The sequence below is a fragment of the Adelges cooleyi genome, unplaced genomic scaffold, assembly GCF_023614345.1.
Source record: "Adelges cooleyi isolate 19-005CV unplaced genomic scaffold, UGA_ACOO_1.1 ACOO_flye_CR_arks_rails_tigmint_CR_PRNA_23, whole genome shotgun sequence".
NCBI lineage: Eukaryota > Metazoa > Arthropoda > Insecta > Hemiptera > Adelgidae > Adelges > Adelges cooleyi.
In genome coordinates this window covers 15,357,916-15,374,714 of record NW_026095893.1, presented here as the reverse complement: position 1 = coordinate 15,374,714, position 16,799 = coordinate 15,357,916, and the positions used below count along the sequence as shown (strand labels likewise).

Here is a 16,799-nt window from a genome sequence, read left to right as displayed (position 1 = left end):
CTCTAAAATAAAAAAAAAAATGTTAAATTTGCTCTATACATTTTAATGACAGTTGCTTACTGTTTATTATCACACGTTTCATGGGAAAAAAACACTGAAATATAATCATTATTATACCTACCAGCCGACGCATAGTTTTTTTTCTTTCAAATAGTGTGTGTAATATACCGAAAATTGATTTCTGTGGAGATACGTCCTTTGGCTAAATAGGCTGACGGTTTTGTTTGATGAAAACGATCTAAAAAGGCTATAATATGGGATGTCTGTACGATTGTGGAGTATGACGTTCAAAGCAACCCAAAGCCAAGTCGGTCTAAGACAAATGATCTCGTTCTACCTCGTGCCAAATTCTTTAATACGTCACCTAGCAGAAATAGTTTCGTTCTGTATTGGCTATAGTGAATGTATAGTGTGGCGATTGATGTACAATGTAAATACTGGTCTGGTCATATTATTGATAATGAATTGCTAGAGTTGTTTATACGAACCGAGTCGTTTAAGATGCCTTGTTTGTTTCACTAATTAACAGTATATCGAAAATGATTTTAATCGAAATACTTAATGCATTAGGTAATTCCTGTATAATCATTATAATTACAATTTAAAATTTGCATTACTCTACATGCTTAAATCATTACTCTATAGAGATCCACCGTCGGCCAATTCTCAGTTGAATTCGTCACATTTGATTTTATTCGTCGTGTACTACACGAAAATACAACACCTAACCTTATTTGACCAATAATGATGGTTATTAAATGATTCAATAAATGTATTATGGAAAACTAAATAAAGCTTGATAGATAAAGAAGAAATACTTGTGCGTTCATCAACGTTATAACGGGTAAGTGTATTATACGTGTAGCTTAATTCTATGACGTTTTTACAGTTTGTAAACGTTAATAGTGCAAAAAATAAAGAACACATTTTTTTCTTCGCCCTTCGTCGTTAAATTGGAAAACGCCTACGCGGCTCGTTCTCTACTACCACTGCTCTACGCAAAATAAACACAAAAAAAAACCTGTTTGCTTAATAGCCGCGATGATATTATGCACAAAACATTTCTCGCATTATGTTAATCATAATAAATCAGTGATTTTATATTATGTAGGTAGTGCACACAAAAGTGAATTCAAAACATTTTTGTTTGAAGGGACACTACATTATAGAGGCTATAATAATTGGTCAAGTAGAGGACAAGTGATATTTAAAAAATGACCTGAAAAATAAATTACCAATATCAAATGCCACTGGTTAAGCAAAAACAAATTGTAAACACTTTATGATAATAAATTATTGTAATACGTTCCTCACTTCCAAAAAAAGATTGTTTATGCTCAAAAAATGCAACTGATATTGCATTGATATTGACAAAGTTGACATTTCTCATCTAGATGAAGGTGGAAAAATTATTTTTAATTTAAATTAATTGCCATTTATTATTTATTTGAATGTCTAAAATATTCACAAATATATTATATATAAAATAATTCTAAGATAATCGTTATTTATAAATATAAATTAACTGTATTTTATTTATTGAGTCATAAATAATGTTATATACGAATCAAAAATGATCTACTATGATAGATAAATATTAAATATATTATTCAAGTTATTTTATTATCTTATTTAAATTCGTCCGACTGTTCAAAGGTAGTAGTTCAATTTTTCATACCCAATTTTTTGTGTCAATACAAAAATCAATTTTATATAGCGATAGATATTTATTGTCCTTAGGTAATTGTATTTATTTTTGACCATCCTTCTTGTATTTTTGTCGTATCGTATGATTGTAGGAGTTAGATTAGCGATAAGGCGGGCGTATATGGGTTATATATATTTATTTTCCTTTACGATAACTGAGTCGAATGGGCGGGGGCAGTCTTGTTGTGTAGCAGCAGTGGGACATAACACAGAGGTAAATGACTCAACGTCCGTCGGTGTACACATTCCGCGGTTTGTTAAAAAAAAATTCCATTCGCCTCGTCTACTATTACATACATAGTGTATGTATGCATATGTATATACACAACCATGCGCTCAATTATTAATAATAATAATAAGACATGTACAGGAGAGCCCCTTAAAATGAACAAAGCGGGCAACCTAAGCAGCTCGCAAGCATACTTGTACGCATCACATCACATCGCGTCGAGAGTAGCCACCCGGAAAAAAGCCAGAGCAATTTTATTTCGTTGACGTGTATCCGGTACCAGCAAACACTAACTCCCGCCGTGCCCCTTTTTATTATGTTTATGTACATCAGTATGGTAAATGTTTGTTTTGATAATGGTTTATAAAACAAAAACACTGACGCAAATTGAAACAGGGCCCAAAAAGCTTTCGAAACATTTTTTTTAATGGATTCCCCTCTCCCTTTTCCCCGTTTACCATACACATCCGACAGACGCGATGGAAGCAGCTGTATTGTAGGAAGATTCAACGTTACTCGGTTGTGTGTACACTATATTGTTTAATTTACAGTAGGAATTGCAGGGCCGTCCTTAAATTTTCTATTGATTGTGTTAAATTGATAGTTAACCGTTCAATATTTTATTATCAATAATTGTTTTTTTTTTCGAGAACTTTAAATGTAACATTGATCATGTCAAATAATTTCCACACTTCTTAACTATTAAGCGGACGTTACACATACTACTTATTAAGGCGGTTTGGTTTGGTTAATTTTTCGTAGTAACTTATGTAACTATTTTGTTCATTTATTGACAATACAGTTTTGGTAGTTTTTTATTTTTTAAACTGTCACATCCTTCATTGATAATGATTAAAAAAACAAAAGCCTGTTGTTTTTCGAGTACAGTTGTCTCGAAAATTAAAATAGAAAATATTTGTTTACCTTTTTAAAAAGACAAGAACTTAAACTGTCTTCCCGTGAAGTTTTTAAATATTGTTTTCCGATTTAAATCATTATTTGAGTTTTGGAAAATAATTTTTATTTTTAGTTTTCAATTTAATGTACATAAAAAAGTAATAATGAAATTAAAAAGAAACACTTCGAAAGGTATAATAATATTAGTCTTCACTTTCTATTAATGTTAACTTCAACGTTTATAACATAATAAATATGTTCAGAACATGTTTACAAATGTTAATTTCTAACTCGTGCACGAATAAAATGGCATGTAACCGTAAGAATGTCAAACATTTATCAAATCTATTAAGCGTTTCATTACTGTCATTTTTTAACAGAATTTTATTTTTAATAAAGGATGGTATACTACAGTACATTTATTAGTTCTGTAATGTTAAGTCTCTATTGATAGTTAATTTATTTACTAGACTATGATAGCATCTATTTACAACATTTTTCTTCGTTTGTACTAGTAATAGTTGTCAAAAAATAAGACAAGCTTCCAACTGCATAATGTACATTATATTTTTAGTTTTTATATTAACTTATAAAAAAACAGAATTGTCCTGCTTATTTTTTTGTAAATATTTGGAAAACATTTATAATAACCTACTACCTTGATTAATAATTATAAAGTATCTTATATTAATTGATCGCCAAGTGTGTACACAATGATTTTAATAATTAAAACTTTTTGGTTTTTATACAAAAGTTATGGTTGTACTACTATATAAAAGTAAACACATTTTAGTGTCGTTTAGGCATCCCTGATGATGGATCTCTCGTGGCTTAAACGAATAGCGTGGTGTTGGATGTGGTTACTAACTGTTCATATTACGACCCTAATGGCCTCGAGCGTTTCTTCTGGAACGTGTGCAACACGTGATTTGAAGAGGGGTGTTATTGATATTTATAACAACCAGACTCCGGTTAACGTCCATCCTTCGTACACAATAACTATATTCCTTATAATATTGTATGTTGACTTTAAACCGCCCGATCCAGTGTAAAACCTCATTCATAATCATAATAATATAATTTGGACTTTACTTCAATACTAAAAAATTTAATTATAATTTATTAAATGATTTTTTATTCATAATAGAGGTAAGTTATAGTCATCTCATTTGCTCCAAAGATGAGACCAGTCTTCTCTCTTTAGCAGCTCTGTATTTTCGTTGTTTACTGCTTATTTGTGATTTTATCTTAGTAGATTTACTTTCGTTTTCTTGTATCCTTTTAGTTGTATCTTTTCATTTTCATATATTGCTCAATTTTATGTCAATATTGTGAAGCTTTTTATAATTATTTACATAAATGTCAAATTATTTTACCTTATTAAGTCTTTACATTTTAACATTCGAGGCATCTAGTTTCAAAACCAGCCCTAAGACATTTTGACAACGTGTTTGTTTTTTAAATGACCACGATGTATTACATGTTATGTAAAACTGTGATTGAATATCAAATAAAGAGTACAACTAATTCAAACTGTATTTGTTTGAAAATCTTGGTTGGTTCTAAAGAAATTATTTGTTGTTTTGTGAAAATGTTCAAAAATTGTATAGCTGCTTCTGAAACTAGACGCCTCATTTATACTATCAATTGAAAACAAAAAAAAATATATCATTTCTTCCGTATGATCGTTGTAAAATACCAAAATTGGTTAACCTTGGTCAAAGTACGTGGACTGCTCGGTCAATTTTTAATAATACTCTTATGACGTTTTCTGGTAGTTAGTAGTACTTTTTCGTGTGTGGGTCTAAGAACATTTTCTAATGCCATTTTCTAATAATATTTTACAGATTTCATCAAAGAGGACAACTGGACAGCACCTAATCGAGACCCGTTCAACTTGTTCAACAATAAAGCTGTGGCGCTCGCGGTATACGACAACAACGACCCAGGTGTACACGACGACGACGACAACGTGTTCTTTAGGAGTAACTTTCAGGACCAACAAGGGTGGCCCACCACCGTGAACGCAGGAGGTGGCAGTCTGTTGCAGTTCGAAAACTTAGAAAAACAATGTGAACAAACTGTGTTCCGTACAACGGCCACTTCGGCTCCATTCATGACCAACAGTGCAGAATCGCTGAACGGCCAACGGACAACATCAGCGGTATCGTCGCGCCGTCACAGTTGGAAACACCAACAACAGAATGACGATTGCGACGAATATGACGAGGACGAGACCACACTATGCAGTACGCCGTTCTCAAGTTATGGAGCTGGCGACGGTTCCAGCGTAAAGTCCTTGAGCAAGAGCATGGAGAGCGTGCACTCGGCGGCCAGCAAAAAACGGAAAAGGGATAGTATCGTCATGGACGTTACGCAGAGCTTAGAAGACCTGCGCCGGGACGACGAACAGTACGACGCGGTCAACTCGCCTGTGGGTACCGGCATGTACAAGACGGTAGACTGCCTTATCGATCCGGCGACGTTTAGGAAACAAAATATGGTAGACGCGACGGACGGTTGTAAGAAGGCTGAAGAACTGGCGGCCGTCGGCAAACAACAGAGGTCGTCGGAAAACCTGAGCGAAGATAGCGGTTTCGGCGATCAGGTGCCCAGAGGACCGGCCGTCCATCAAACGTACAAACCGATTGCCGAGGACGAAAACTATTTTGAGATGTCTACTAAAAGCATACTCGCCAATGCGGCAGCGGCGGCGGCAACTGAAGATTGCGGTGACGGCAGGGATGTGGCAGCGCTCGGCCCGGAGAAGGGGACCGGCGGCGACAACGTCGACTCGTTGTACGACACCAAGTCTAAATTTAGCCCTGCCTGGCGTAGCTATCCCGATCTGGGAGAACGGTCGTCAGTGAACCCGGACTCCGACACCGACGACGACCACGATCACGGCAGTATGGCGTCCCGTTTGCCCATGTCCAGCACGCCAAATCTGTGCTCCGGAGATTTGGATGTGACCACTGGCGATTATCTGCGTTCAAAAAAATTTATAGACTCGACCGTTTCGCTTAACAGATCGCACTCGCTGAAACGCATATATTACGAAAGCGAATCGGCGCTAAGCGCCACTTCGTCCCGGGGTAGCAATTTATTGATGACCACCAGTTTTGTCAATCTCGCGGTACCTCCATCCACCAACAAAGGTGTGCACTTCTGTCCGGTCGTGTCTGAAGTGAATTGGCGCGAGAGTTTCAGCAGCACGACTGACGAAGTTGTCTCATCCGCTCCGGAAACGGAAGAAGAGGAAAACGAAGCGGAAGACGATAACATCGATACTATGGTAATGAAACTTTTGACCGGTCTTTCGTCGGGAACTAAACAGCCCAGCCTAGCGGAAAAGCAACAGCTGCGCGAACGACTCGATTTCATTACCGGCGGATCCCCACCAGTTTCGCATAGGATTGGCGGCGGCGGCGCGCCCACCACTACTACCGGTTCGACGGCGGCGGTGGCCGTCGATGGCGGCGGCAACAACAACCGCAGTGCACAATCGCGAGCCAACGACATCGATAGTTCTACGGTCACCATGTCCAAATCGAAATCGATCGGCGGAAAACTCGGTGGATTTTTCCAACGGTTCTCGTTACGCAGGCTGAGCGGCCGGCGTAGTAAAGACAAGAAAAAAACCAAATCTGACAGCGAAACGGTCTCGGCTGCGGCGCCAGCACTCAGTAGACCAGATACGCCGCCACCTCCCCCGCCCGCTTCGTCCCGTCAACCTGTCGTCGGCGCGGTCTCCAAAGCTGCCACTGCAGTCGACAGGGGTAAAAAACCGCCTTTACCCCCTCACGCGCCTGTGGCGACGGCGGGCGACGGTTTTACTACGCGCCGACGCCTAGTGTACGAGGAAAATCGCGGTGGCCGACTTCCGCCACCACCGCCGCTGCCGTCTGCCGGCAGTCGTGCGTCCCTACAGTCGCGGTCGCCCGCCGCTGTCATGTCGCGACCCGATCGCCGGGCCGGTCTACTTGAGACCGACTTGGACTCGAACGTCACCAGGACTTCGTCATCGTCTTTAACGATAGGCGGCGGATGCAGTCCCAACAAAAAGGCACGCAGCCTTCTCGACCTGGGCGCGTCGTCTGGCAAACTGTCGCTGGCGCCCACCGACCTCAGCAGGCAACCCGTCGAAGCGTCGCCTTCGGCGGAATATCGGGCCAAATCAATGGAATTTCTACTGGACAAAGAAAACCAAGCGGCCGTTCAGGTACAATCAATAAGTGTTCTTTATAATATAATCTCAATTACGTTTAGTTGCGGTATTCGGGTACAATAATATTATGAACATAACTGTAATCGGTCCAAAGGTCTCATTAAGGTTCCTACGTTATAGTTGGCTGGCCCCCTTTTCCAAAAACCGACAGTTGCAATTTATTCCCGCTTACTGCTATTAGCATTGACTAAATTATCTCTAGAACAGTTCCAAAAACGATGTTAATCTTTTAATGCTGTTTTTATTCTTGTTTATATACAAAAATTGAATTGTTACACATTTTAACGGCAACGTGTACCTACGGTAACTTTAATAACTTAATGCTCGGACTAATAACACAGTCCTGAATAGTAGAACTTAAGCTTGGTGAAAATATACATGAAGGTGAACCGATTACTCGTTTTAAACACACGCTTTTAAATATAAACCGCCCGCCACGCCGCTCTTTCTCAACTGCAGCACCGTGCCAATATGTGGGTTAGCAGGGTGGTAGTGAATTTTGTGGGTCATCCGACCCACGTGAGGAGAAGGGACGGACTGTGCGTCTGAATACAATCAATACGCCGCAGTACAGCATCGCGACTCGAATATATCACGTCTGGCGACACAGTAATATTATTATTACTAGCTCTCGACTTCCATTTAAGATTAAAAACTGAGTATAAACTAATCCTATGAAAAAAAATAACTAGTCACAGGGTGGTATTCGATTTATTATTTGCTTCACTTATTGTTTTTCCAATGTATGACTTGATAGGTTTGGAAAAGTGGTTCCCCTGTTCAAACAACATAAGTCACTGACTAGTGTAATTTCTCCTTTCATCGATATTTTAAACGCCTTCAAACCTACATATTATACATATATTTCGATTCTTAAAAACCGACATTTATTAAAATCATGACTTACGTTGCTTGTAAAACGACCGATAACCACTGGTGATAAAAATATATTAGGTAGATATATAATTATAAAATGTTGTATAGTATGTTTGAAAAGTTTAGCAACGTAAATTATCTCAAAAAATTACAAATAATAATAACAATATCTAATTTTATAGCATTATAATACAATATCTCTTAAAGCATTCTTTAATAAAAAAATGTTAGTATAAGAGATCTTTTCTCAAAAAAACGTTCATTTGGATATAGTTGTTTAATTAATAAAATATGAAAGGGTTGTGGGTGTGTTTCGTACCGTTAAAATTGTTTTATACATTAATTTCTATTTAAGGGACTTCATACTATTGTCGGTCTTTAAGCGTCCCTAATTTAAGTAATATAAAGTAAAACTTCAACCATTAGCTGTATTTCTCCAAGTATATCAAACATGTGCATGTAACTGGGTGTATAACATGACATCTCAAGACTAATTAAACAAATTTTGGAGTCGTTAAAGAAATACCACTTATTATTAATTATAATTGCTATATTAGGCACCAATTTAATAGAAGGAATTTATTATAAAACGCCTATTGGTAATAATCGAATATAAGTTTTAAACTAGTTTTAATCAAAGAAGTATTATAGAAAACTAATTTTAGGTATAAAAGTTTAAAAGTTGTAAAAACTGCAATTTCTGTTTTTTTTAATTACATTTTTGTGGCCTTGGTGAGAAGTGTTTGTCTATCAGCGAGTGCGCAATAAATAAAATTGTTATCTCGAGAAGTCCATGAGATAACTTAATATAATATGTCTGTTGTCAAACTTTATCGTCGTTTTCGAGTAGAAATAATGTACTGCTCATTTTCCGAACAAATTCATATGTTTTGGATCGAGAAATTAAATTATTATTGCGAATTTTAGATATTGATAATAACGGCCTATAGATCAGTAATATCTCGATTATTTTATAATAATATTTTGACGTTTATTTTTCCATTACCATTGTATTTCGGCCTACGTATGTTATTTTAGCAATGAATCGATCACTATATGCGAATACTATTAAGAAATGACGTGGCCTATTCGAATTGATCGTCACTAATCGAGATGAATATTTTTGAATGATTATTCATATTTGAAATGATAGCCTTTTTTTGATCAACAAATAAAGTTGTATAATATAGACACCGATATTTTTGTATCTGTATCTATGTATAAATGATGCATCATAGTCACTGCCTTTTTCTCAAACGGTCGCCGTGTTAAACATGCTCATATCTGTTCAAAAAAACGTTCATCGCGAAACACGGTCGTGTATTGTTAACACTTAACGATGAGTTGAGTATGTTTTTTTAAATTTTTATTATAGCTGTTAACTATGCACGTTGTAGTTGAACCCTTTTACCGGATAGTCCGTCATGCGTGTATGCCTACTCCACACGTGCTCTCAACCGATTCTATTCAATGATCTGCAATGTTTTGTTTGTGTTATTATTATTATTGTATTATAGCTAATATACGCATACATAATATTGTTACCAGCTCTTTGCCAGTATACTGAATATATTGTAACGTTCAAAATATCACCAAAATTGATAGGCTGAGATAGATAGTAGTAATTATCACAGAGTTATATTATACTTGGTAAGATTATACAATGCCGGTTACAGCAAACGTTAAATGTATCGCCATGTTGGTTGAGATTGTTACAAATAAAAAGACATTCTATAACTAAAATCTAATTTAAGATATTCCTAAGAGAACTGTAACAAGATACTTTTTTTGAGAATCTTATTACACTCTGTGTTATGCTGAACTACTGCACAGGCGACCATTGAAGAGTTTATCAGATTTTCAAGTATTTAGCAGTTCCTAACTTTGAATAATGTAATGAGCCTTTATGTTTATAAATGTCGTGCAACTTAGCTTTAGCATAACTTATTGAGTTTTATCGTTGAATTTATAGCATATCTCAAATACTATGACTTGGTTCCTAGTAACATTATCGTAAAAGAACCCTTTACCAAATATGTAGATCAAATCTTTATCTTTAATTTTATTCGTAGGTAAGCATATGCTAAAACTACTCAATTTTCCAAAAACGTGTTGTGCAGTGTAATTAATGTGTTAATTAATATTATAATGATAGTGCCTAGTGATAGTATAATGGTAATACTTGATAGTGAAATTATAATTTGGCTAAAAGTTTGATCATAAGAGGACTATTGTAACCCTTATTTCAAGACTAAAAAATGATTAACTATTATTACCTTAAGTGTTTGGAGTCTTGAATGTCGAATTTGCACGCGTTGTAAAACGTAGCTTAGACTAGCTGTAATGGTTATAGTGTCGAAATACGCTTTTAAATGACAGACTCTAGAGTCTAGATAGTGTGCTATATTAATAATTAATGTAATAGTTTCCGGTGTTATACACGGATATCGATGTGAACCTTAAGTACACATCGTATTAATTGAGTTTACTGTACTATAACGGGTTTATTGTTTATTAGCACGACTATTCATTAATCGTTAGTGGTTCGACCGTGAATACCGGAATATACAAACACATAATTTATAACGCCACTAGTCTTTTAAAAATAATAACAATAACTAACTTTTAGTAGTCTTAATTTTTTTTTTGTTTCTAAACAATCGCCTATTGCACAAATTGTGATCACACATTGTGTGTGTGTAAAATATCAAAAACAAGTCCACCGCAACACATTTCAGCTACATATTATTATTGCGGCAATGCCTTGCCAATAGGAACACACTGCATTCATATTGATTAGATACGACATAAATACAATATTTTATGCCGCCAGAAGTCGGTTGGCCTGTAGTCGGTATTTCAGCTGAATATATAATTATTATATTATTGTTTTTATTAGACGACTGCGTACGAATAATATTATACCGTTGCTACCGACGTCGCAGTAATGAATAATGTGCCTATTTGACGTTTGACATTCTCAGCACACAGCATACAATTATTATCCTATTTAGTTTTTAAATTTAATAAAATATTCTAGGCTCGTTGGTTTTGTTTTGCTAATAGAGTTCACAAAAAATAATCATCAACAGCAGTAGATCCGCGTTTGTGTATACCATGGCGCCTTAGAGGACTGGGATGTGTTTATTTTGTGTACCTATAGTTCATACTTTATACAGTTCAACAAAGTTTTTTCATGAGAAAACAAGTAGTACGACCGCAATGCCTTGTGGAAATACCTAGAGAACCCCCGTACAATAATGTGTTCTTCATAATAAAATTGCATTATTATATTATAATATTTTTTTATGTGTTAAACAAGTAAAGCAAGTTTGTAAGTTAATGAAAATTATCGGGTATTTTATTTTTGTCTGAATATTGAATAATATTGCTCAGGTAGTATTATAAAAGCAATAGTTGTAAGGGCGCTAAGTACATGAATATACAATTTATAGCTAAACAAAATATTTTAATATTCTTTTTTCCCCAAAAACAGGGCAATTGTTTTTTGTCTTTTTTTCTTTTTCCCTAGTTTTTTTTAAAGGTTTTAAGTAATCTTAAAGTTTTAAGATTAATATTATTTCGCAGTGGTACATTGTTGTACTTTTCGAACCATACACTTTTATCAATAATTATTTTAAACTGTCACTGTTTTGACATAATAATATCTGCATAGAAACATTGTATAAACGTTTATATTTGTTTGGATAGTACCTGCGTAACAATTATTTTATGTAATGATATATTATACGGACAAAAGTTCTAAAATGCCCAACTACACATTTAGTAGTATAATATTTATGCGGTTGTCGTGCAGAAAAAAACGCTCGTGTTTCATTTCTCTGACCCGAAATGGTGTCGTGTATACCACAAAAAATAGAATGACCCACTATTACTTTTTGGTTTTTTTTTCTTTTTGTGAACACCTAAATGTGATATTAATAATGTGATCTTTAATGTATTGTTTGTATCGCGTTGTCTCAGTCGTTTTATTTCATCACTTCGGTAATTATTACTCTTTATTATAATATGAAGACGCTGTTAATTGTTTCATCTGAACATTTATTTTCGGTTTGCACGTTGTTCATGGCGACAGTGGATATTATGATAAAACCTGCAGATAGTAACGCGTGTTGGTTGGTCATAAAAACCTATTAACATTGTTGTTATGTAATCAAATAAAAAATTATTTTATTTTCTCAATCGAACAGATTTCCTTATTGAATGAATTCTGCTTTGCTCGTAAGACTTACCTGACGATTTTGATGGGTAATTTTTTAATAACTTTCACACACTGTTGTTACACTGCCTTATTTACAAGCGACGTCAGACAATAATTGCATTAAAAAAATGTAAACAAGTTAAAACGATATATTTATATTCCAACGCTAGTAACACATTATTATTTAAAAAAAAAATCAAGAAGGTTTCTCCTGCACAACATATGTGGTCACCACCTCCGCCTTCTCTAAATTATTCACTATATATACCGCATCCGCCCACCCGAACGTGGTATAGAAGTATATTATAATTTTATATTAAAGGCATCGAGTACTCGCCAGGACCCACATCATGTTGTACAATAATAATATGCATTACAGGCGACGTCATTTTTCTTCTAATATCAATTTCATTGTTGCCTTAAGTTTTTGGTTGATCTTAAATTGTAAACCTTACATATCGCTCGTGTATGAAAACAATATATTATTCATAGTATAGTTTGAGACGTGATGTGATGTGTATTATACGGTCGCAAGTGCGGTCTGCATATTTTAAAAAATAATTAATTCATATACTTATTTTGTTAAATAAATATAAATACAATAATATATCTTATGTAAAATAAATTCGATAAAATTACAAAAGTTTTTTAAAATATAATTTTAATATTTCAATAGTTATTTTATTGTTAATAATAGTTAAAATAAATAATTTGTTATAATACATTTCCCGTAGAAAGACATTTCAGAAGGAGTTATTCCCCACCTACCCCCCTTCTACACATACCCCTCATTATACCACCGAAAATTTTAACCGTTTTTTTTACTATGGCCCTCATGGAAAATAATTAGACCCACTGAACAACTTATGGAGACATTAATACATATTAAGTATATCTTACTAATTAATAATAAGCTTGTTTATATGTATTATTAGTTAGTTATACAAATATGTAAGTTAATATTCTAACTTTTTAAATAATAATAGTAATGACAAATTCATATAATTAATACCTAATTAATAATGTTCCGAAAGGACTAAAAAATCTGTTTTGTAAATTTGTGGTTTTGCTATTAATTTTTTGAGTTAGTTCAGCTAATACGTATGCTAATATTATTTTTAATTTTTAGGTTATACATTTATACGCATATGTCTCGAAAGGGATATTTTAAAAACTTGTAGTGTTACAACATACATCGAGTTAAGCGTTAGGACTCTATTTGAGGTATGTCGAACCAGTAACATATAATCAGAATAATAATTGTTAAAAAATAGTAACGTTTATAAGACCTCAATGTGCTTGCATTTAGGCCAATCAATAATTTCTATTTTGAACTTTGTTATACGCCTACCATTCCTATCTCCTTTGGGCGTTTTTGTCAACACACGTTAGCTTTTATCATGCCGAGGGAATGTACAATATATAACGTAGAGACTTGTACATTTTGATTTTGCACTGTTTACCGGTATTTATTTTTGTACGGCGCGACGACGGGAAAGTAGTTTTTAAGACTTGATGCCAAATCCAGAACACCACATGACTGGTGTGGTGTGGGTCTGGCACAATGTAACGTGTAGGTAATTAATCCGACAAACGTCATACTTTAGCTACTATTTCGTCGATATCTAAAAGATAATATAATAATATCGAAACAAATTGCAGTAAAAGAGCAAAAAGAGCAATGTGACGTCGAGAGCTTTATTGATGTGTAATTATTGTTAATATAACGTCGATCGACAATAGTGTATATATAAAGAGATATAATTCCCAGTGTTTAAAATATTAACAATTCTGAAATATACTCGTTTACATATCCTCACTGAAAACCAATTAAAATTATTCTACACTATACCTTCCCTCCAATTCTAGTTATTAGAGTCTAAAGCTCTAATAACTTTAAAAGTAATAACTCAAAACTGGTTATCGACCAGTCAAAATGATTGTTTTTAATTAAAACAAAAATTAAATACATTATTATTTAAGTTTCAAAAGTTACCCCCTCCCTATAAATCTAGCATCAGACTAAAAAAAAAAGTTTAACACTCATGAAATTCTGATGACCTTGTATAAGAGCTTAATATATTAGGTTCTGATCGGGACGCAATAAGTGTAATGTATTCATTTTAAATTTTGCTTCTGCTAGAAGAGGACTAAGCATTTATAAGGCCCAATTAACGCCTACGATGAGTCCAGGATTACCTCGATTGGTATAATAATAATGATAACATAACAAAATTCTTTTTTGATAACCGTTCGAAACTATAATCATGTAATAGTTTAGTGCCAACGGTCACTGGTATGTTTGACCTACATACGCATACCTGTGCATATATATGTATATAATATATATTATATGCATGATAACCGTACAAAGTTTATATTGATGAACCGTTGGTACGCAAAATATCACCCTCCTTTGCTGTTAGTAGTATAAAAACGTGTTTTATCGACAGCTGCAAGCGCATCAGTATTGTGCTAGCCCATAAAAAGTTCACTTTGCTGTCTCCATCTGTAGTTTGTCACACAGCACCGTGTTTCTGTCAGCTTAAAACTAGGGCTCGTCGCGTCGTCGTGACAGGTAGGCGGTACCCGGTAGTTTGGAACGAGGCTATACAGGGGGTGACGATACTATCAAACAACACAATATACACATTACAGTCTTTGTTGCGCGCGTATGGCTATTGTTATGACATTAATTATTAACCCATGTCCGTAATTTGGAGGTCAACTCTTAATACTTTATTTTCTGGCAAAAAATAATTATAACAACTTTGGTTTGCCTGAAGTCGACCTTTGGATACATTGATTAAATTAAACAACAAAATGTTATCTTTTTTTGAAAACCAGAATACATACCCCGGATTCGATTCACCAAAATTAATTTAGCACATCTAGTAATAATTTTAAACTTGTTGTTAACTAAAAAAAAAAAGAATTTTCAAATTTTCTTTTGTATATTAAAAAATAATTCATTGATTCTGTTTCTAAATTCAGCAAAAAAAAACCAAAAGCTCAATTTTAAATAAATTTTTAAAAACTTTTAAACTTACAAAAACGCTGAAAAATATTTCAAAACGTTATGTTACAACTTAAGAGTTGATTTAAAAAATAAATAGAAGCTCTAGACAAATAACTCTGAGGCTAGATTCAGATTCAGCGGTAAAAACAAAAAAATAGATACATGGGTTCTTGTTGCCAAATTGTGTTGTTCACTGTTATTTTAAATGTACTAAAAATATCTTTCTGTTGTGTTTAGAGATAATAACTTAATACTAAAATTTTAATAGCAAATTTATTATTTAAAACATTCTAAAACACAAATTTAGTCTGGTAAGATTTTAGAGTTGTTATTAATCGTTTTTCTATTAGCGGCTATTGTCTTGCCTAGTACTTTTGTCAAAATACTGGTGTTTGAAATTACCCTGTAGAATATATCGAGGAGAAATATTATACTCTTGCACGCTATTATATTAAAGACAAAAGCCTAATGGGCGGAGTTTGCTGGGCTGATTACTGTCAAACGGTCGTGTATAATATTTTATATTGTCTTTAGCTGCAGGTATTTTTCACTCTCCTAGCAGCAAACGCTTCAGTCTTTGTAGTGCAACACTAATAGCTGCTAATACCTGCTAATATTCCTACCGAAAATGCAGTATTTCTATCAGATCAGACAACCGTGCTATCTGTACCGCTGTAGGATAACGGATCTCCAGGTATCTCTTATAATACTATGTTTTGTCTATGTTAATATTGATAAATGATAACATAACTTAGGTATGTCATTTGCACTAACACAGTGTGACCCAGTCAGCTGAACTACGCCAAGAACTGTTATGAACATTCTTGTCTACATTATTATTTTTTGATTGTGTATATAACAAAAAAAAACTTTTTTAAGCATGTGTGCAAAATAGAAGCCAAGTTGATATTTTAATAATTTGACCAAGCACTTATTTAGTATACGAATTTGGCTCGATCAAACTAGTTTTAAAATGTTAAGCACTACATCCATAGTTTAAAATGTAAAAAAAAAAAATTATTTACCTACGTATATTCGTTGAATTCTTTAACACCTGAGAAAATAATATGTAATATTTGTGTCATTAGGACTACAATTTAACTATGACAAATTCTGATTAAAGTGAAATTATTCGTTATTTAAATAACAAATCATTTTCCTTTTTATTATTCGTAGATAGGTACATTTGAATTTTAACAAACAACGAACTCAACGGGTACAAGTATATTTTATTACTTGCATATTAAGTTATTGATGGTAATTCTTAGAAACTTTACTTAGCCGATTTTGAGAGACATTTTATTTCTATATCTATTTTCTTTTAAATAGTGACAATATAGAAAATAAAATATATGAACGTATGGAACACAAATGCATTTAACATTAAAATACTATTCCGAATGGAGTCAATAAGTTATAAGTTACTAAGTTATGATTTTTAGTTTTTAGACATCTTAAACGTTTAAGTGCTCAGTGCTCCTTCCTTTTTAAAATAATGTTTCGTAATAGAAATGTCAATAATATTGTGGCCTCGTCGTATAAGTACGTATATATAGGTACCTATATGTATATTTTTGTTCTTGCCCGTGTATTGAGCTCTCACGGGGAGGAGGGGTTGTTA

General features: G+C 34.0%; 1 protein-coding gene across 2 annotated transcripts in view; it reads left to right on the top strand.

The window, feature by feature from the left end:
* LOC126836246 (uncharacterized) overlaps positions 1-16,799 on the top strand; it is a 49,153-nt gene that overhangs the window by 17,353 nt on the left and 15,001 nt on the right. For both annotated transcript variants that reach the window (XM_050569484.1, XM_050569485.1), the window contains exon 4: positions 4,681-7,055. In XM_050569484.1, coding sequence (XP_050425441.1) covers positions 4,681-7,055 — 2,375 coding nt within the window. The remainder of the gene's footprint in view (positions 1-4,680; positions 7,056-16,799) is intronic.